This window comes from Camelus ferus, chromosome X (genome assembly GCF_009834535.1).
Source record: "Camelus ferus isolate YT-003-E chromosome X, BCGSAC_Cfer_1.0, whole genome shotgun sequence".
Classification (NCBI taxonomy): Eukaryota; Metazoa; Chordata; class Mammalia; order Artiodactyla; family Camelidae; genus Camelus; species Camelus ferus.
In genome coordinates, this window is record NC_045732.1 from 54,982,688 (window position 1) to 55,003,374 (window position 20,687).

General features: G+C 35.6%; 1 protein-coding gene across 1 annotated transcript in view; it reads left to right on the plus strand.

The window, feature by feature from the left end:
- The window catches only part of LOC106730771 (connector enhancer of kinase suppressor of ras 2), a 47,041-nt gene that overhangs the window by 15,083 nt on the left and 11,271 nt on the right, over nucleotides 1–20,687 (plus strand). Inside the window, exons 4-5 of the mRNA XM_032474532.1 lie at nucleotides 16,373–16,437; nucleotides 17,821–17,921. Of these exons, the coding sequence (XP_032330423.1) occupies nucleotides 16,373–16,437; nucleotides 17,821–17,921 (166 nt within the window). The remainder of the gene's footprint in view (nucleotides 1–16,372; nucleotides 16,438–17,820; nucleotides 17,922–20,687) is intronic.

Sequence of the window (20,687 nt, forward strand, 5' to 3'; positions counted from 1 at the left end):
TATGCTCCTCTTCATTTTAATAAATGTGAAATCTGGGACACTGTATTAAATGCTGTGCCCCAGATCTGACTATCCCTGTTAGAATACCTGAGACTGTATAACACTGACTCTCCACTTCATGTATATAAGCTTTTCTTTTTTAAAATGATATGTAATGCTTATATTTTATGTAAAATATTGTGATTTTTACTTTCAATATTGTGTAATACAAAATTATTAATATTATTGATGTATTTATACAGGCCATTTGAACTTAAAACTAAACACAATGCTCTGCATAAAAGTGATAGGGTTATAGGCTTGTTTGTTTGTTTGTTAATCCCATTAGCTACATAAAAAAAGAGAAGATTTGCACACATAAGCAGCATGAGTTGTCATGTTCACTCACCAATGGTTAGGATGTCTGGGCAAGTTAATTTGTAATTTATTTCACGAATCTAAGTAGATAGTGCCTGAAAAGAGATCAACAGAATCATACTGAATTATCAAATCACAGCAAGTGCTTGATCCCATGAATGGCATTACTTATAAAGACTCAGGAACCTTAGAACGTACAATCACTCTTAGGATTTGACTAATTTGGACAGATGAGCTCATTACAGAAAGTCTGTATACCCTTGTTTCTGTTTGGAAAGTAAATTATCATTTTCTCAGAAAAGCAGAAAATAGAAAGACTGGAAGTTACAGGTGCAAGCCACTTTCACCTGTGAGTAAAGCTTATTTGCTCAGTGGTACAGACTAAAATAACTCAGAAAATTCTTACATGCTAGTAAAATTATATTAAATATTTATATTAAATTATATTAAAAAATGAAATTCTTTAAAGATAAATACATGGACAAATATAGTAACCTGTATTACTGTTATTTTGTCCACAAACTCACTTCTAATTCTTGTATAGAATTTAAATGTCAAAAGCATAAAAATGAATATGAATCAATGTTATGCAGTATATAAAGTATATAAAGATGCAGTATATAAAGAGGTATATAAAGTATACAGTATATAAAGTTGCAATTTGTGACATCATAATGTTAAGACAGGGATGGAGTTATATAGGAGCAGAGTTTTTGTATACAATGGAAATTAAGTTATCAATTTAAAACAGAACATTACAACTTCACAATGTTTCATACAATTAAAATGGTAACCAGAAATAAAATATCTATAGAATACACACAAAATGAAATGAGAAAGTAATTAAAGCACATCACTAAATAACATCAATAAAACAAAGGATGGTGGAAAACAATATGGCAATTTCTCAAAAAATTAAAAATAGAACTACCATATGATCCAGCAATCTAACTTCTGGGTGTATATATCAAAAAAATTGAAAGAAGCTTCTTGAAGAGATATTTGAATATCCATGTTCACGGCAGCACTATTTACAATAGCCAGGAAGTGGAAGTAACTCAAGGTAATGGATAAACAAAATATTGTATATACTTAAAATGGAGTACTATGCAGCCTTTAAAAGTAGGGAAATCCTGTCAACTGCTACAACATGATGAACCTCAGGGACATTATGCTAAGTGAAATAAACTAGTCACAAAAGAACAAATACTGCATAATCCACTCATATGAAGTATCTAAATTAGTCAAATTCATAGATACAGAAAGTATAATGGTGGTTATCAGGGGATGGAGGAGGAGGAAAAGGGGAATTGTTGTTTATTGCATAAGGAGTTTCACTCCTGCAAGATGAAAAGTTTCTATATGTATGTTTCATAGCAATGTAAGTATTTTACCACTACTAAACTGTACACTTAAAAATGGTTAAAATGGTAAATTTTATGTTTTTTTATAATAGAAAAAAGTCAATGTAATTCACCATATTAACTAAAACCAACCAAACAAACAAAATGAACATCTCAATACATGCAGAAAAAGCATTTAACAAAAGCTATTCCTGATAAAGATTCACAGTAAACTAGGAATAAAAAAGAATTTCCTTAATTTGATAAGTGGTACCTATGAAGATAATACAACTAACGTCATACTTAATCATGAAATATTGCAACATTTCCCCCTGAGTTCAGCAAAGAGGCATGTGTATTCATTCTTATCACTTCTCTTCAACATCATACTTGGGCTGTATCTGGTACAATCAGGCAAGAAAAAGACATTAAAGGTATCCAAATTGGAAAGAAGTGAAACTATCTTTATTTGAAGATGACACAATTGTCTATGTAGAAAATCTTTTCTAATCTACACGAAAGCTATGTGTAATACATGTAAAAAGTAACATGTGAGTTTAGCAAGGTTGCAGAATATAAGATAGTAGACAAAGATCGTTTCTATACAAGTATCAAACAATCAGAAATTAGAATTTTAAAATGCTACCTAAAAGAACACTAAAATAGATGAAGTACTTATAGATTACTATGAAAGAAAAAGAATTACTGAGAGAATTTTTTTTAATCTAAATAAGTGGGAAAATATACTGTGTTCATGGGTCAGAAGACTCAATATTATTAAGATAACAATCCTCTACAAATTGATCTACAGGTTTCATTGCAATCTCAGTCAAAGTTTCAGCAGCATTTTTTGGTAGAAATTTTCAAACTTTTTCTCAAATACATATGGAACTTCAAAGAACCTAGAATAGCTAAAATAAAATTTTAAATGAAGAATAAAGTTGGAGGACTTCTACCAAACTGATTTCAAAGCTTATTATAAAGCTATACCAAACAAGACAGGTAGTATTGGTATAATAATGGACAAATACATCAATAGGACAGAGTAACAAGTCCAGAAATACACACATACATTTATGGACAACTATTTTCCAACAAAAGTGCAAAGGCATTTCAGTAGAGAAAGACTAGTCTTTTCTACAAACGGTGTTGGAACAATTGGATATGGGTATGCAAAAAAAAAGAGACACCTTTGATGTATGCATCACACTGCATACAAATGTTAAAAAAAATGGATCATAGGCCAAATGTAAAACGTAAAAGAAGTATAAAGCTCCCAGAGAAAATGTAAGACAAATTCTTTGTGATCCTGAGTTAAACAAAGATTTCATAGATATGACATCAAAAATCACAATCCACAAAGAGAATATTGGAGGTTATTGTAATAAAAAATGTCTGCTCTTTGAAATACAATGCTAAGACAATAAAAAGACAAGCCAGAGAGAAGGAGAAAATATTTGCATGCCATGTATTTGATAATGGACTTGGGTCCAGAATATATAAGTAATTTTCAAAACTAAGTAATCAGGAAATAAACATCCCAATTAAAAATGGGCATCTCCATACTGTTTTCCACAGTGGCTGTACCAAACTGCATTCCCACCAGCAGTGTAGGAGGGTTCCCTTTTCTCCACAGCCTCTCCAGCATTTGTCATTTGTGGACTTTTGAATGATGGCCATTCTGACTGGTGTGAGGTGATATCTCATTGTAGTTTCGAATTGCATTTCTCTGATAATTAGTGCTACTGAGCATTTTTTCATGTGTCTATTGATCATTTGTATGTCTTCCTTGGAGAATTGCTTGTTTACGTCTTCTGCCCATTTTTGGATTGGGTTGTTTATTTTCTTCTTATTGAGTCATATGAGCTGCTTATATATTCTAGAGATCAAGCCTTTGCCAGTTTCATTTGCAAAAATTTTTTCCCATTCCGTAGGTTGTCTTTTTGTTTTACTTATGGTTTCCTTTGCTGTGCAGAAGCTTGTAAGTTTAATTAGGTCCCATTTGTTTATTCTTGCTTTTATTTCTTCTAGGAGAAAATTTTTGAGATTTAAACAAACATCACATAAGAGAAGATATACAGGTGATAAATAAGCACATAAAAATACTAAACATCATTCTACCATGGCATCACTAGGGAAATGTAAATTAACACCACAATGTGATACCACTGCACACTTATTAGTATGGCTAAAATTTAAAAAGACTGATAATACTAAGTGCTAATGAGGGTACAGAACAACTAGAACTCTCATACATTTTTGGTTGGAAAGTAAATAGTACAACCACTTTGGAAAGCAGTTAGGCAGTTTCAACATATACTTATCATATGATCCAGTCATTCCACTTGAGTATTTGTCCAAAAGAAATAAAAGCACATGGCTACCCAAAGACTTGTACACAAATGTCCATAGACTCTTTCTTCATAATGGGTAAAAACTGGGAACAAGCTAAATCCGTATCAACAAGTAAATGGATAAATAAACTGTGATACATATGTACAATGAAATACTACTCAGCAGTAAGATTTGAATTATAGATGCAGTTGACAATATGGGTAAATCTCAGAATAATTATGCTAAGAAAAAGAAACCAGATACAAAAGACCACATATTATATTGTTTTATTTATATAAAATTCCAGAAAATGTAAACTAATCTGTGTGACAGAAAGCAACTGGGTGGTCATTGGGTATTTGGTGGTGAACAGGAGAGATTACAAATGGGTACCAAAAAACTTTTGAGGGAGATGGATATGTTAATTATGTTGATTGTTGTTATAGTTGCATAGTTGTGTACATATATCAAAATTTGTCAAATTGTGCATTTAAAACATGTACGGTTGATTGTATACCCATTATACCTTAATAAATCATTCTTTCAAAATTAATGGGAAATAGCCTCTAGAATTGTCCTGAAAAAAATGTATTTTTAGAAAATTTCAAACCAACAATATTTCAAACTTTCAAACACCCTGGGTTATATCTTGCAATTTCTACTACTTGCCTGTCAGACTAATCTTCATTAAGCAAATTTCTTTTGTCTTACTCCTCTGTAATTTTTATTGGAGCACCTTTCCTCTTGTTGTTGGATTAGCTCAGAACCTACCCCCTTTTCAGACCTGTCCAAAGTGTCTAACCTTTAAGGCCTATTTTGAATCCAGTTCCTCAAGAAGCCATGAAGAACGCAAGTCTGATTCTCTCACCCTTCTCTGAATCTTTACAGCAATTATTTTTCTGAATGATAATATTAATACTGGGCCATATATCTTGCATTTTTAACACCTTTTATTGTGGTATGATTCCTGTACAGTAAACTACACATATTTCAGATGTACAATTTGATGAATTTTGATAGATGTATACACCTATGAAACCACCACCACAATCAAGAGAGCTAACATTTCTATCAGTCCCCAAGAGGTGCAAATTTCAAATTCCCAATTTATCCCTTCCCACCCCGTTTACTGCGTGGTAACCATAAGTTCTCTATGTCTGTGATATCTTGCATTTTTTAATGATTCTTTAATTGGCATTATTAGCATTGTCTTTCCAGCATGAACAATGATGTCGTCTTTAGAAAGGATCAAGTTACCTTTTTTGTATATCTCATGATACCTAGCATAGTCTGAACACATGGTGATAGCTTTGAACACTGCACTGAAAATCAGACTGATTGACACGTCATTAAAATAAGATTGTTAATATACCATATGGAAGTCTGTTTTAGAATCCCTAAACCTGAGACTCTTTCTCTGAAAACAGATTCTGTTCTGTGCTACCAATTGAATTCCCTTAGCTTAGACCAATGATTCTCAAAGTGTGGTCTCTGGGCAAGCAGCATTAGAATCACCTGGGACTTGTTAGAAATACAAATTCTCGGGCCCCACCCTAGACCCACTGAATGAGAAGCTCTGGAGGAGGGGCCCATAAATCTGGGCTTTAACAATCCTTCCAGACAATCCTGATGCAAGCTCAAGTTTAAGAACCACAGCTTTAGACACAACGACCTCATTAAACCGATATTGATTTTTATGACTTTTGTGATAAAACCCAAAGAATAGTCCACAATTGTGTCAACTTCTGACGAGGAGAAATAGAGAAATCAGCCACAGGAAATTAAAGAATCAGTATCTGAACTGTGATTTTTCTTAGATAACTAAATGGAATGCTAGACAGAGTGATGGACGATGAACAACAGCTAATAGATATTAATCTATCTCATTCCACACATTTTTAAGCAGAACACGAAAATTTACAAATGACCTTTGATTAGTATTAACTGTGAAAGAAATAGCGTGGAGTCAGCTTTGCCTTGACAGCCTTTGCTTTAAGCAATGAAGTAAGATTGTCTCTTTGCAGAATTAAATATGTGTTTCAATGGGACACCACATTGAAAATATGCTTGTATCATTTTTATTCCTAAAAATTTGACAGTTCATTATCTATAATGAAAGTGTTATTGTGACTGTATCTGAGGAAAGCAATGTGCCCTTATGACTAAACTCTAAGAGAAGCATTACATTATGTCAGATAAAAGTTAAAGTGGCTTTGAACTGTCATTGAGGGCTTGTTGAGTGAAGAATAACACAATGTATTCCCACTATATTGCTTTTCTTTATTGTGGTGCAATATCTTGTATCCTGTAATGTTTCTGACCTAAATTTTAGATTAGGTGAAAAGACAAGAATTGTAACCCTTTTGTATCAATGATTTTGTGTAAATTATGCCATCCATCCTTTAATGAATGCATGTGCTCATCCAGAAAATATTGAGTTCCTAGTATATACTAGGCAGTAAGAGTACAAAAATGATCAAGGCCAATCCTCTCATTAAATAACTATCAGACTGGCTAAGAGGATGAACATTTAAATAGATAATATAAATGGAGTAAAATATATGGTGTATTATAGGCACACAAAAGATTCTATATATCAGAAAAGAGTGAAGTTTACTTTTCCATGGGGACAACTGAATAGGACAATCCTGAATTTTAGAATTCACCCTGCAAGTGAATTATGCTATTGAAAACTATAATAGGAATTGATATATGCTTTAGGGAGATCATTCTAAGTGGCAGTGTCGAGAATGGATTTAAGGGTAGCAAGACCAGCAGCATAGACACTCATTAAAATTGCAGTCTGGTAATAAATGGTCATATCCTGAATTAAAGTAGTCACACTGGGGATTAAGTACAGATAGCTGTGAAAGGTATTTTCCACAGGACTTGGTCGATGAAAGGATGTGGGAATCATGGCTACCCTTTTTTCCTATAGAGAATTCACATTGTCCTGATACTCAGTCCAATCAAAAAGGTTGGTGTTAAAGGCATCCTATCTCACAAAATAAATTTTAAGTTTCATACCCTTGGAAAAAGAAAACTTCAGAAGCTTACCTCAAAATTTTGGGATGTTATATATGCATTCTATATAAAGAACTAGCCCTGGTTTTCTTTTCCAATTTTCTTACAAAACGTTCTATTATTTTAAATGAAGATTTAAAAATTTGATATTCACTACAGTAACAAAAATAGTAAATTTGTTCACAAACACACAAGCCATGTTCTTGTTGGGTGTCATGTAATAGTTCTTTCAATGAGTTAGACACTTTATCTTGCTATTAGAGGATCCATTCATCCAACTCCATTCTCCCCCTTGTAAAGTACTGTCAGATAATTATTATTTCACTGCCCTAATTTAGTTGAATACTTATATTAGATAACTAGTTTTGCAACAGGAAATTTTCATAATTGAAAAATGTCCAGCATATCATAAATGAAACTGTGGCCTACCATACCTAATGTGATTTCTTACTGAAATTTAAGAACACTTTATTAAATTATTGCTTAATTCATGGGAAAGGATTGATATGGCTAACTGACCAACCTATTTTGAAGATACTTGTTTGGCTTTACATTCTCACACATACAAGCAAGTGAAGAGGATTTAATGTAAATCAGTTATCTTTACTGGAAATCCTCATGAATGAAACATTGTTCTGCAGTTATGTTTGTTATTGAAACCACTGCTTTTCAAAAATGATTGTTTTTTAATTGAAGTATAGTTGATTTACAATATTACATTAGTTTCAGGTGTACAATGTAGTGATTCAACATTTTTATAGATTATACTCCATTTAAAGTTACTACAAAATAATGGCTATATTTCCCTATGCTGTACCATATGTCCTTCTTGCTTATTTATTTTATACCTAGTAGTTTGTGTCTCTTAACCCCATAGCCCTGCCTTGCCCATCTTCCCTTCCATCTCCCCACTGGCATCCATTGGTTTCTCCTCTATATCTGTGAGTCTGCTTCCATTTTGCTATATACATACACTTGTTTTATTTTTTATTGAGGTGTAGTTGATTTACAATGTTGTGTTAGTTTCTGGTGTACAGCATAGTGATTCAGTTATACATATTCTTTTACATATTCTTTTTCAATATAGGTTATTACAAGGTATTCAGTGTAGTTCCCTGTGTTATACATTAGGACTTTGTTTAGTTTATATACACTTGTTTGTATCTGCTAATCCCACATTCCTAATTTATCCCTCCCCTGCCCCCGCTTTCCTCTTTGGTCACCATAAGTTTGTTTTCTATGTCTCTTGAAGCTCTTTCTGTTTTGTAAACAAGTTCATTTGTATCTTTTTTTAGATTCCTCATATAAGTGATAACATAGAGTAATTGTCTTTTTCTGTCTGACTTATTTCACTAAGCATAATAGTACTTATGGTCCATCCACGTTGTTGCAAATGGCAGTATTTCATTCTTTTTATGGCTGAGTAATATTCTACTGTATATATGTCACATTTTCTTTATCCATTCATCTGTTGATGGGCACTTAGGTTGCTCCCATATCTTAGCTATTGTAAATAACACTACTATGAACATTAGGGCACATATATCTTTTTGAATTAGTGTTTTCATTTTCCTCAGATATATACCAGGAATGGAATTGCTAAATTATATGGTAGTTCTGTTTTTATTCTTTTGAGGAAACTGCACACTGTTTTCCATAGTTGTAATCTCACCAACAGTGTACTAGGGTTCCCTTTCCTCCACATCCTTGCTAACATTTGTTATTTGTAGACATTTTGATGATAGCCAAAAAATGATTGTTTTTATAAAAAAAAATAACCAAATTGCTTACAATACATGCTTAGGTAGACTATTAGTTTTTTTTTTTTTTTTTTTGCTTCTTTTCTCCTTCCTTACCTGTCAGAAGCCTTCCAAAAATTAAAGGGACTTCAGCTTGAAATTGAATTTTTGAAAACTTTAATTCTTAATAAAAAATAAATTTACCAAAACATTATAAAAAGGTATTATAAAAAGTTAAAGCAGTAATGTAACAAGAGAAGCAAGTTGGTGGAGTAAAAGGATGCTCATAGCTCACCCTTTCCCACAAATACACCAAAACTCACATCTACAGATCCACTCAGCCAACCAGAGCACCTGCTAAACTCCGAAAGAACATCGCCCTCTTTGAAAGACAAAGACGCCAAAAATCTGGTAGGAGAAAAGGAAAAAAGAAAAGAAAAAGCAAAACAGTGTGGGACCGGTCCCATGGGGAGGGAACAGCAAAGGAGGAATAGCGCTAGTTCGCTGAACCTCCCCCTCTCCAATGGAGAGGCCAATGGGACAGAGGGGGAGCCTCTGAGGCTCAGATCTGCCCCGAGCACCCCTTGACCAACAGAACTAAGTTAAATGGGCACAAATGGTCCTCATGATACCCAGCCCGAGACGCAAGCTGGCAGCTGGAGCCAGAACAGGCCGCCCGAGCCAGGCGAAGGACTGGGGCAGCTGCACTGAGGCAGCCCCATGGGACTGCAGGGTGCTGCGCACTGTGGCTGGGAGGGGATACGGAGCAGAACAACCTCGGTCCCCCATAAATTGCGAAAAAAGCAAAGCAACATGGCTGGTGTGCCCTGGGGGGAAGGGCACTGTAGCCTTTGTCTCCTAAGACCTGCGGCACCATTACTGGCACTACTCGCGAGAAGAGAGGCTGGGCATAGCCACAGCAGCCATATCCTCCTGTGCGTGGTGCCTGGGCGGGGGCGGGGCCAAGACTGAATCCGCACCCGGGGGCTCTGCAACTTCCCTGGCAGGACTGAGACTTGTTTACAGCCCAAGGCAGATAGGATCTTTCTGCCCTGGCACCTCAGAGAACTCACACCGCCAAGACAAACAAGGAGCTGAGATCTGGCATGGAGCAGGGGTGGGGCTGTTCCGCGGTCTTCCCCGAGCCCACCTACAAAGCACCGACCCAAGGCTGAGCGGGCAGCTGCACAGAGCAGCGGAGCGACCAGCACCAGGAGAGGGTGGGCAGCCACCCACCTTCCTGGCAGGAACACAACACCTGACCGCGGTGCTGGGAGGGGGCTCAATCCGCCCACCTGCCTCGCCCGAGCACAGCATCTGACTGCCGCATCGGGAGGGGGAGTGACCCGACCATCCACCAGGTAAAAGCTCAGCACCTGACCCAGTATTGGGTGGGGGCGCAATCTGCTAGCCAACAGCCACTGGGAGCAGCACAGACGAAGGCGCCAATGGAGGGCCTCTGGAAACAGCAAGCTGAGTTTGTGAAACGGCGAAGACAGGAAGACCTCTCGATAAAATCATTAAGAGCACACAGTCTCCAGGAGAACACATCATTTTTGTTTGTTTGTTTTGTTTGGGGGGGGTTTAAATCTTTTTTATATCTCTTCTACTTTCTATTACCTTTTTAATTTTTACTTTTGAAATAATTGTATATGTCTACAGTTTTAATCCCTTAAAATTTTTTCTCTTAAAATCTTTTTTATTATTTTTATTTTTAAAAATCTACCTCATTTCATTGTTAATTATCTTGGTTTTGATCTCCTGTTATTGATTATACACAGGTTTCAAATATTGTTTTCTGATTTTTCTCCTTTTTTTAAGGTTTTTAAAAGACATCTCAACTCAGTTGCTGTTCTGCTTCAACTTGCTCTTCTATTATTGATTATACACTGTTTTCAAACCTTTTTCTTCTCCATTCTTTAAAAATTCTCTCTTTTTTTTAAGTTTTATTCCTGCATAGGCTTTAGATAGATAAATAAATAAACTCCTTAAGGACCACAATAGATAACTGATACTCCTTAAGCCACAGTGCCAGAGAGATATGAGCAATATGAAGAAGCCGACAAACCACTCCCAATTAGAAGATCAAGAGAAATCCCCTGAAAGCATGATCAAGGAAATAGACATTGATGGCCTACTAGATCAAGATATCAAAAAAGTAGTGATCAAAGTACTGAAGGAACTAAAAGAGATAGTGTTTAGAGATATAAAATATGTCAAAAACGAAAATGAAGCTATAAAGAAGAGCCAAGTAATATTGGTAAACTCATTGGTTCAGATGAGAGCTGATCTAAAGGCTGTACAAATAATGCAGAGGAACAAATAAGTGACCTAGAAGACAGGACAACAGAAAGCACCCAGTCAGAACAGCTGAAAGAAAAACAAATAAAAAACAATGAAAACAATATAAGGGACCTATGGGATAATATAAAGTATGCCAATCTACACATAATAGGGGTTCCAGAAGGGGAAGAAAGAACAAAGGTGATTGAAAAGGTATTGGAAGAAATCATGACTGAAAGCTTCCCAAACCTAAAGAAGGAATCAGATATCCAAGTACAGAAGGCTCAGATGGTCCCAAACAGGAAGAACCCAAACAGACCCACACCAACACATACCATAATCAAGATGGCCAGAGTCAAGGATGAAGAAATGATCCTAAAGGCAGCAAGAGAAAAACAAAGAGTGAGTTACAAGGGAACCCCCATAAGGCTCTCAGCTGATTTCTCTACACAAACACTACAGGCCAGAAGGGAGTGGCAAGATACATTCAAAGTCCTGAATGAAAAAAAAAAGATGCAGCCTAGGATACTCTATCCAGCAAGGCTACCCTTTAGAATAGAAGGAGAGATAAAGAACTTCACAGACAAGCAAAAACTAAAAGAGTTTAGCAACACTAAACCCATGCTGAAAGAAATATTGACAGGTCTACTCTAGGAAAGAAGCAGGATGCTACAAAAATGAAAAACTCATAACTGGAAAGACAATAACTACCATGAATTACAAATAGAATAAACACAAAATTGTAAAAGAAGACATCTAAATCATTAAGAGTGGGAGAGGGAAGCAAGGAAAGCCACTGTGGAAAACAGTATGGGGATTCCTCAAAAGACTAGAAATAGACTTACCATATGACCCAGGAATCCCACTCCTGGGCATATATCTGGAAGGCACCCTATTTCAAGGTGGTACCTGAGCCCCAGTGTTCATAGCAGCACTGTCTGCAATGGCCAAGACCTGGAACCAGCCTGGATGTCCATCAACAGATGACTGAATAAAGAAGTGGTGGTATATTTGTATAATGGAATACTATTCAGTCATAAAAACCGACAACATAACTCCCTTTGCAGCAACATGGATGCTCCTGGAGAATGTCATTCTAAGTGAAGTAAGCCAGAAAGAGGAAGAAAATTACCATGTGAGATCGCTCATATGTGGAATCTAAATAAATAAATAAATAAATAAATACAAAACAGAAACAGACTCATAGACATAGAATACAAACTTGTGGTTGCCAAGGGGACGGGGCGTCTGAAGGGACAGACTGGGATTTTAAAATGTAGAATAGATAAAAAAAGATTATACTGTATAGCACAGGGATATATATACAAGATCTTGTGGTAGCTCACAGTGAAAAAAAAATGTGACAATGAATGTATGTGTGTTCATGTAGGACTGAAGGATTGTGCTCTACACTGGAATTTGACACAGAATTGTAGAATAACTATTACTCAATAAAAAATGTTTAAAAAAAAGAAGTAATGTAACAATGTTAAATTCACTAATGTTGATTATATAAGAGAATGTCTCTCTTAGGAAATACACACAAAACTATCGGGAGTAAAGGACCATTGTGTATGTAGCTTAGTCACATGTGTATATATATCAACAGAGAGGAGATAGATTGAGATAGAGAGAAAGAATTAGTATAAGGCCAAAAGGGTTAAATGTTAAGGAGAGGTGAATCGGGGTGAGGGAAGACTGGAGGGAAATTCATTGAACTGCTCTTCTTTATTTACGTAACTCTCAGCAGTGGATGGTGCATGTTTCCCAACTTGCCAGCCCAGAGCATGAGCACTGGGTGAGCCAACAGCCTCCAGCCCCTCTACCCCCAACTCCCTTCCCTCTCCCCCCAAACTCTCTCCATACTTCTAGCCCCTTGCACCCCCATCCTGTTTCCTCCTCCCCTCACCTCCCCTGCCTCCTCACCCCTCCCCCTCCTACTGTAAACCCCTACCCACTGCCTCCATGGGACCTGGCCACGATGCGTAGTGTCATCTTCATGGTGCCTGTGACCTCACTGAGTCAATCCCCACATGTCACTGGAGGGCCCAATGTGGGCAGTGGTCACCGGCATTGACCATTTCCAAAGTATTGTTATCTATCTGCTGGTAACCACTGGAATCTAAGGATGTCCAGGCAGATGCTTTCTTTTCTGCCTCTCTCCCACACTCTGGTTGGTAGGCTTCTTCTCAGGACATACCTACTAGCACTCATTTGTCTTGTTTTCTCAAAAACTGTGTTAAGTTATAAGATTTTACCCAGCTTGTAAGCCTACACGTGAGCCGATGGAGGTCAGCAGAATGACACAGACTCCTGCATTAGAGACAAGACTTCATTAGTCATGGCCCAGCGGGCAGCCTGAGTTTCACTGACATCAGTTCTCCTTGACCCTCAAGACCCAAGGGGGAGATGTGGAGCAGACCAGGATGTGTGTGTCACAGCTGAGCGACCCCAAGCTTAGGACAACCCCCAGTCTTTGAAAGAAGAAATCTACCAAACCTAACCAACTTTTGCCCCAAAGGGAAATGTAATCTTTATTAACCTGCTCAGGAAACAATCCATCCTCTGCCCTGGAGGGCCCTCTATCTTTCAAGGCTGTTTGCTACACAAACGTCCTTGAAAGAATAGTCCAGGACAAATGCTGTCACAAGATGTGTAGAAACACCATGAAGAATTGCACCCTGACAGTTTTAACTGCTTGGCTCTATCTGGTTCTAAACGTAAAAATTAATTTTATTGAAATACTTGTGTGTATTGAGAAAATTCAATTTCTCCTTTAGAACTTGTACTACATTCTGAAATGACCAATCTGTGTAATAAGCAGGTTATTAACATTATCACACACATTTAAAATTTTTTATAATTTAATTACAAAATTATATAATTATATAACATAATTTTATATTATATATTATATAGAATTATCTGTTATATTATCTAATGGCAGTAAGGCTAAAGATGGTATTCTTTTTTAAAAAAGAAGTCCATTCCTTAACATTTCAAGAAGAGAACACCAATAACAGCTAAGTAGGGAAATGTATGCTTAGTAAGAACTGCTTTTAGGTACAAATAAAACAATTTTTTAGATGCTGACAATACTATTAATCTTATGTTTTCAATAAATGTCAGATTTTTCTCATACCTAGGGCACTGATAAAACATAGAAAAATGTATTTCTGCTTAAATACAGCAACTTAAAAATTGCATTAATTTCTCACTTGAGAAAATTCTTAGTCTCTAAATTAAACTCCTTTACTTTTTTTTAAATTTTCTTTTGGAAAAGTAATAATTTTAGTATCTTATGTATAATCTATTCTTTTAGGGGGAGATGGAGGGATTATAATTTTACAAAATATGAAAATATCAATTGCTTAAGAGTTTAAATTTCTTATGAAAATAATCAAGTAAATATATGAAAATCATTGATTTTTGTGTCAAAGATACTAACCCCTAGTGTATATGTCCATGTATGACTTAAAAATTGTGCTGAACACTAGAATTTGACACATTGTAAAATGATTATAAATCAATAAAAAATGTTTTAAAAAAAAGATACTAACCCCTAAAATACAAAATACCTCTTTTTCCAATATATTAAGGCAGTGTTGTCTAATAGAATCTGCAATGATGGATATAATCTATAAAACTTTATATTATGCAATACAGTAGCTACTAGCCACTCAAGGCTTTTGAACATTTGAAATTGAGAGAGAGGGAAAGAATTCTGATTTTACCTAGTTTTGACTTAAAGTTGTCTTTATTGCACGGCTTGCAAACCAGACACCTTTGAATCTTTCTTTTTTAGTTTTTCATGCCACCCAGAGATTTTTTACAAAATATTTACATTGTGATTTGTAACTGCAAAAAATAAATAGAATTTCAGTCTATTCACTAAAGATCATTGATTTAACAGAGAGCCATGCTAAGAATATGTTTAATATTTGTAGAGGGTTGAAACATTGCTGCTTGATGAATTCTAACAAAGAAATTCAATATTATAGTTTGTTGCAAAGAAGCTAACAGAAATTTGTATTGCAAAAATTGTACATATAGGTCACCATAATAATAGGCAGAAGCTTCAGATTAAAATGATTTCACATTATTATTTTTCATGTAATAGTTCAATTCATACTTAGTATTTATATTGCCTTTATTATTTTGCTTCAAACATGTTTTTAACATAAAAATTAAAACCACATAATAGTAAATATTTGAGGCTAAACAATAAAATCTAAGCAGGACATTTTGAGGCAATCAAAATGGCCATATTAGGATAGTAATACCATTTCTGGTTAGAATATTTAATATGTGTTTTATGCAAAATGTTCACTTTCATCTTCTTGGTCAGTCCCTAACCACCATTTCTTAAATTTAAATGAAACCTATTAGGAATCATTAAAATTTGTATTTGGGTTATAGGAGGGAGAGATGAGTCTTGTTCTGTCAATATTTTCAGAGGCAAAATAACAGAGCTGTTTTGGGGACAAGATTCTATCCTAGGCATCAAAAGACATAACATTTGCCTGGTAAAAATCACTAACAGCTACTTTCTAAATGAAATATTGCAATGTAAAATTGAGTACTTTTAGCTTGCAAAGTGTTTGCCATGAATTTTAATACCACGATTTATGTGTATTAGGAGTACAAAATTATGACTGAGTCTTGCCTCTACAGATACAATCAGGGCAGTTCTAATTCAGCTAGAAAGTCAGTCCATAAAGAAGAATGATTGACATTTATTGGTACTTAGCTTTCTAATGTTGGTAATATGAAAAATTGATTAGAAATTGTCCGATCATCAATGATGCAGCTTTCTTTGATCTTGTGATTAGAGAAAGTTCTTGTATAACTTATATTGGCCTTATATCATGATATTTATTTATTTTAATTCTAGTTTGTACTATTACTCTATTATTAATGAAAAATTTCTCCCTAAAGAAAATTATCGTGTCTCTGGAACTCTCCTATATTTGGTGTCAGGCTGTATCCCTTTGAGTTTTAAGATATTTCTAATGACTGCTTGAAGCCATATATTATAGTGGTGAAGATTGTGGACTCTGGAGTTAGACTGCCTGGATTGAGAGTACTATCACTTACGAGCTGTGTGAACTTGGGCATATTATTTAACCTCTCTGAACCTCACTTTTCTCATGTTAAATGGGAATAATAGTTCCTACTCTTATGGTTGATGTTGGTATTAAATGAGAAAGTGCTTTGCATATTATAGTCATCCAACAATTATTGGCTGTTATTTTTAACTGTTGTTTTCTTTCTCCCTGTTCTTTTTTTCAGTTGGGTTGGACAAATGTTACTGTTAGCATACGGTTCCTCCTTTGGAGATGCAGCTGCCAATGAAGGTAAGAACTTTAAAGTCCCTTTAGTCTAAAAGCTTTTGCAGTTTAAATATTGTAAGTCAAGTATGCTTCAATTTAAAAATGCAGAAATATGATTTAAATACAAGTTCATCATTAACACATTTTTCCACACATGGCATCATCAAAAGATTATCAGACATTTAGCTATAATGCATTTCATAAATGCAAAAGAATTACTTTTGAATATATATTCAAGAATTACTGAATTGTGCCAAAAGATTTTAATCTCTAAAACAGAGATTTAGAAATGAACAAAACTATGTAACATTTTGGAGAGACTATTGATTTGTTAGATTAGGAAACAGGTATTTTTTGGTCCAGTACCTTTTATCACTTGCTTCTTTACTCACTCACTTCATAATTCAAAGCACAAACAGTTTTCTGGCCTATTCATCAGAGACTACACAATCCTAAAAATAGTGGATCACATATCTATAAGTCCTTTTGTAATTCTACACACTTTACTTTTATTCTTCTAGGTGAATAATTCTTGAAGGGTAAAAAGCAAGATTAGGTTAAACTAATTTATATAATTCCTAGGATTACTCAGTACCTCCTTAAAAAATGATAAATCACTTGATCATGTCTATTGATAGAAGAATTGTTTATCAAGTGATTTTGAGACTGAGGAAACAAATGTTCTTACTATGTAAACATTATCAAGCATTCATTGTTATTACCAGTAGTAAAAAGAAGTCTTGCATGTAAACTGATTTGGAAAACAAAGGAAAAAAGACAATAAAGCAAAGGCTTACACAGAAATATTGCATATAAAGTTTTGCTTGCATAGTCATCAAAAAGCAAGCATAAATTGGATACCAGATTCCAATATTCACTGATAAAGAGGTATCTGCACCTTTATTGCAGAATTGGAGTATGTTTCTGAGGATGAATATATAAAATAACTAGCAAATTTACTTAAAAGGAGCTATTCTTGATAGCTATTTACTGAAATATTCCACAAACATACAGCACACACTTGTGATAAAGTGCAGTCTCTACACACAACACTAACCAGTATTTCCATTGTGCAGCTCAGCTTCAGTTATCTTAAGATTGGTAGTTGATTGGATGCCTCAGAATACAGAATACACCTATATGGTTTTTTTAGTGAAATCCTGGATGTGGCAGTAGCACTAGCCACATAACCAGAATTTCCAGACTAGCTGAAAATATCAGCCATCATCATCACTGGGTGTACTGCTCTGTGCTGGAAGGGAAGGAAGAGCTAAAAGTGTTTATCTTTTTAATTCTCATCTTCCTTCTGTTCAACTATAACATATATTGAAAACTATCACAAATGCCAATTTACAAGTGATCCTTGGATAGACTCTTCAAACCCGGAGCCCTTATCTTTTTTTACAGAATACAGACGTATAGGTGCTATCATTTACGCAAACTGTATTTTGGCCCTGACAAGAGAATTTCCTGTGATTCGGTGTAACACTTGCCACCATCCAACTACTGTAAGTACTATCATCATTCCAACATTGGTCACCCATGACCAAATGTAGAACACTCAAATTGTCAATTTAAGTTTAAAAGTGTATTTGTGTCAGAAAGCAGTTTCTGTCTGAAACTCATTAGTGTGAAATATGAATGTCATTTTCAGAAAATAGAATCGAAGAATCCATAGAGAAAAAATTTTTTAAAAAGAAGGATGACAATTCACCTGTCCCTTCATTTTGCTGCACTAGCTGGCATGATGAAGGCTAGTATTTTAGGTGGACTTTTAACAGATGTTAAAATATATTAAACATATTAAAATATTATCTATTTATTTATTTATTTACCTTTTGTTTTCTATGCCTGTATATAGGTGTTTTGTTTTGGTTTTCTGTGTCTTTTTCTTCTTCCTCTTCTTTTTAAATGGGGCTTCTAGTTTCTTAAAGCTGCAGTTTTTAGTTTCTGTCTTTGACTAATAACTCATAGTGTGGAATTTCTAGGTGGTTACTGGAAAAGGGGAGAGAGAGAAGGGGCCTAGTGGTGTTTCTTTAAGCAGTCATTTCTTTTTCTTTTTTATTGAAGTATAATCAGTTACAATGTGTCAATCTCTGGTGTACAACATACCAGTCAAACATGTACATACATATATTCATTTTCATATTCTTTTTCATTAAAAGTTATTATAAGATATTGAATATAGTTCCCTGTGCTCCATAGTAGGATCTTATGTTGTTTATCTATTTTATATATAGACGTTAGTATCTGCAAATCTCCAAATCCCAATTTATCTGTTCCAACCTCCTTTCCCCCTGGTGACCATAAGTTTGTTTTCTATGTCTGTGAGTCTCTTTGTGTTTTGTAAAGAAGTTCATTTGTGTCTTTTTTTTTTTTAAGATTCCACATATAAGCAATATCTTGTGGTATTTTTCTTTCTCTCTCTGGCTTACTTCACTTAGAATGATGATCTCCAGGTCCATCCATGTTGCTGCAAATGGCATTATTTTATTACTTTTTATGGCTGAGTAGCATTCCATTATATAAATATACCACAGCTTCTTTATCCAGTCTTCTGTCGATGGACATTTAAGTTGTTTCCATGTTTTGGCTATTGTATATAACACTAAGCAGTCATTTCTTGTTTCAAGTTTTCCCAGTCCACTTCTCAGAGATTGGGGTTTGAATCCAGAGAACTATAGCAGCCTTTCTTTAGGACGGAGCAGTTAGTCCCCCCTTGTCTGATTTATTAGTCCCTTTTCATCATGTTTTAACAAAATCTTTTAGAATAGCTTGTATCTCTTGGCAGATGAAATTTTTTCCTTTCTTTCCTTCTCTGTTTTTAAATTTTTTAACATTTTTTATTGAGTTATAGTCATTTTACAATATTGTGTCAAATTCCAGTGTAGATAAAATTTTTGTCTTCTATCTGTCCCCAATTTTTTTATCCTTATGGTATTTACCAGAGAAGCTTCTGATAGTCCTAAGTGGCCCTGTCCATAGATAGAAGCCTCCCTCTCTAGGTGTCCCAATTGACCTCTGAGGTGCCTGGATCAACTTCCAGAAGAGTAGCAGTGACCTTATCAGTATTTTTGAGTCTCTAGATTTTGAACATAAGACCCTAGGCATGCTGGTATACAACAGTGCTCATAAGGTATTTTATACACTGAATCAGTTGAATGACATCCTTGGGGGTTCTTAGGTGAGGCAGGGATAAAATGTGCCCTCCCCTTTTCCTTTTTCATTATATGTGTTCCACTTGTCTCCAAGGGTGACAAATACCATTGTACCCTACTGGGTCAGGATGCAAACTGCAAGAGCAGCAAAGCACGCAGCAATGCAAGAATTTTTTGTCCAGAATGACACCTTTTTGGGGGTGCCATGTCATGGTCCCTGAGGTGAATGTCTTCACACTTACTCTGTGTGTCCCTCACAACACACAAGAACCTCTGAAGAGCATTCTCCTTCCACTCAACAGGTCAGGCTGAAATGAATAGGAAAATAACAACCCAATTTGCCCTACCACTTGTCATTGTTGCCTGGTCGACTGATGAGGCCTGTCCCACAGTACTTGGAGGGAAGTCATACCTCACTTCCTTCAGAGGAGCCTTTCATAAGCTTAGCTAATCAATATAAAGGAGTTCCTTCAGGAGCACTGTCCAAGTATCCAGGCAATTGACTAAGCTCATACCAGAACTTGGGAAGGACTCAGTTTTTGAATTCCAAATTTACACTGGGAACTCATGGCAACACCCAATAAATGGAACAGCTATCATGGCCATAACACAAGAACATGCTAGCAGGCAGAGACACTGTCCCAAGCAGTCTGGTAGTACCAGTAAGTCAAGAACTTTCTAATGGCATATCATTCCAGTCTGAGGCCAAGTCACTCTGATCACTGTGCCAATTGTCTTAATATAGGTTTTATTATTTAGGTATGATAAGGGCAACAGATCAGGAGATGACTACCAGTGAAAAGATAGTTCTTTATACTTACAGATTCCAAGAGGAGGGGGCACCCTCGCCGTGGAAGTCCACACAAAGAAGCAGGAGGGTGGATCAGAGGGCAGAGGTGAAGGGGGAAGCTAGGCAAGAGCCCTCATTGTGGTTTCCTTGGGAAGAAACATGCTAGGCAGGGTACACAGGTTTAGGATTGGCTAATATGTGTAATTTTAGCAGGCTCTGGGGCCTAGGAGCTGTCCCTAGTTGTCTGGTACCTAGCCCTGGGTTGATTAAGGCAGATAGGTAGTCGCCCAGAGTGTGAGAGCCTGATAAAAGAGGTGGTTGAGTGT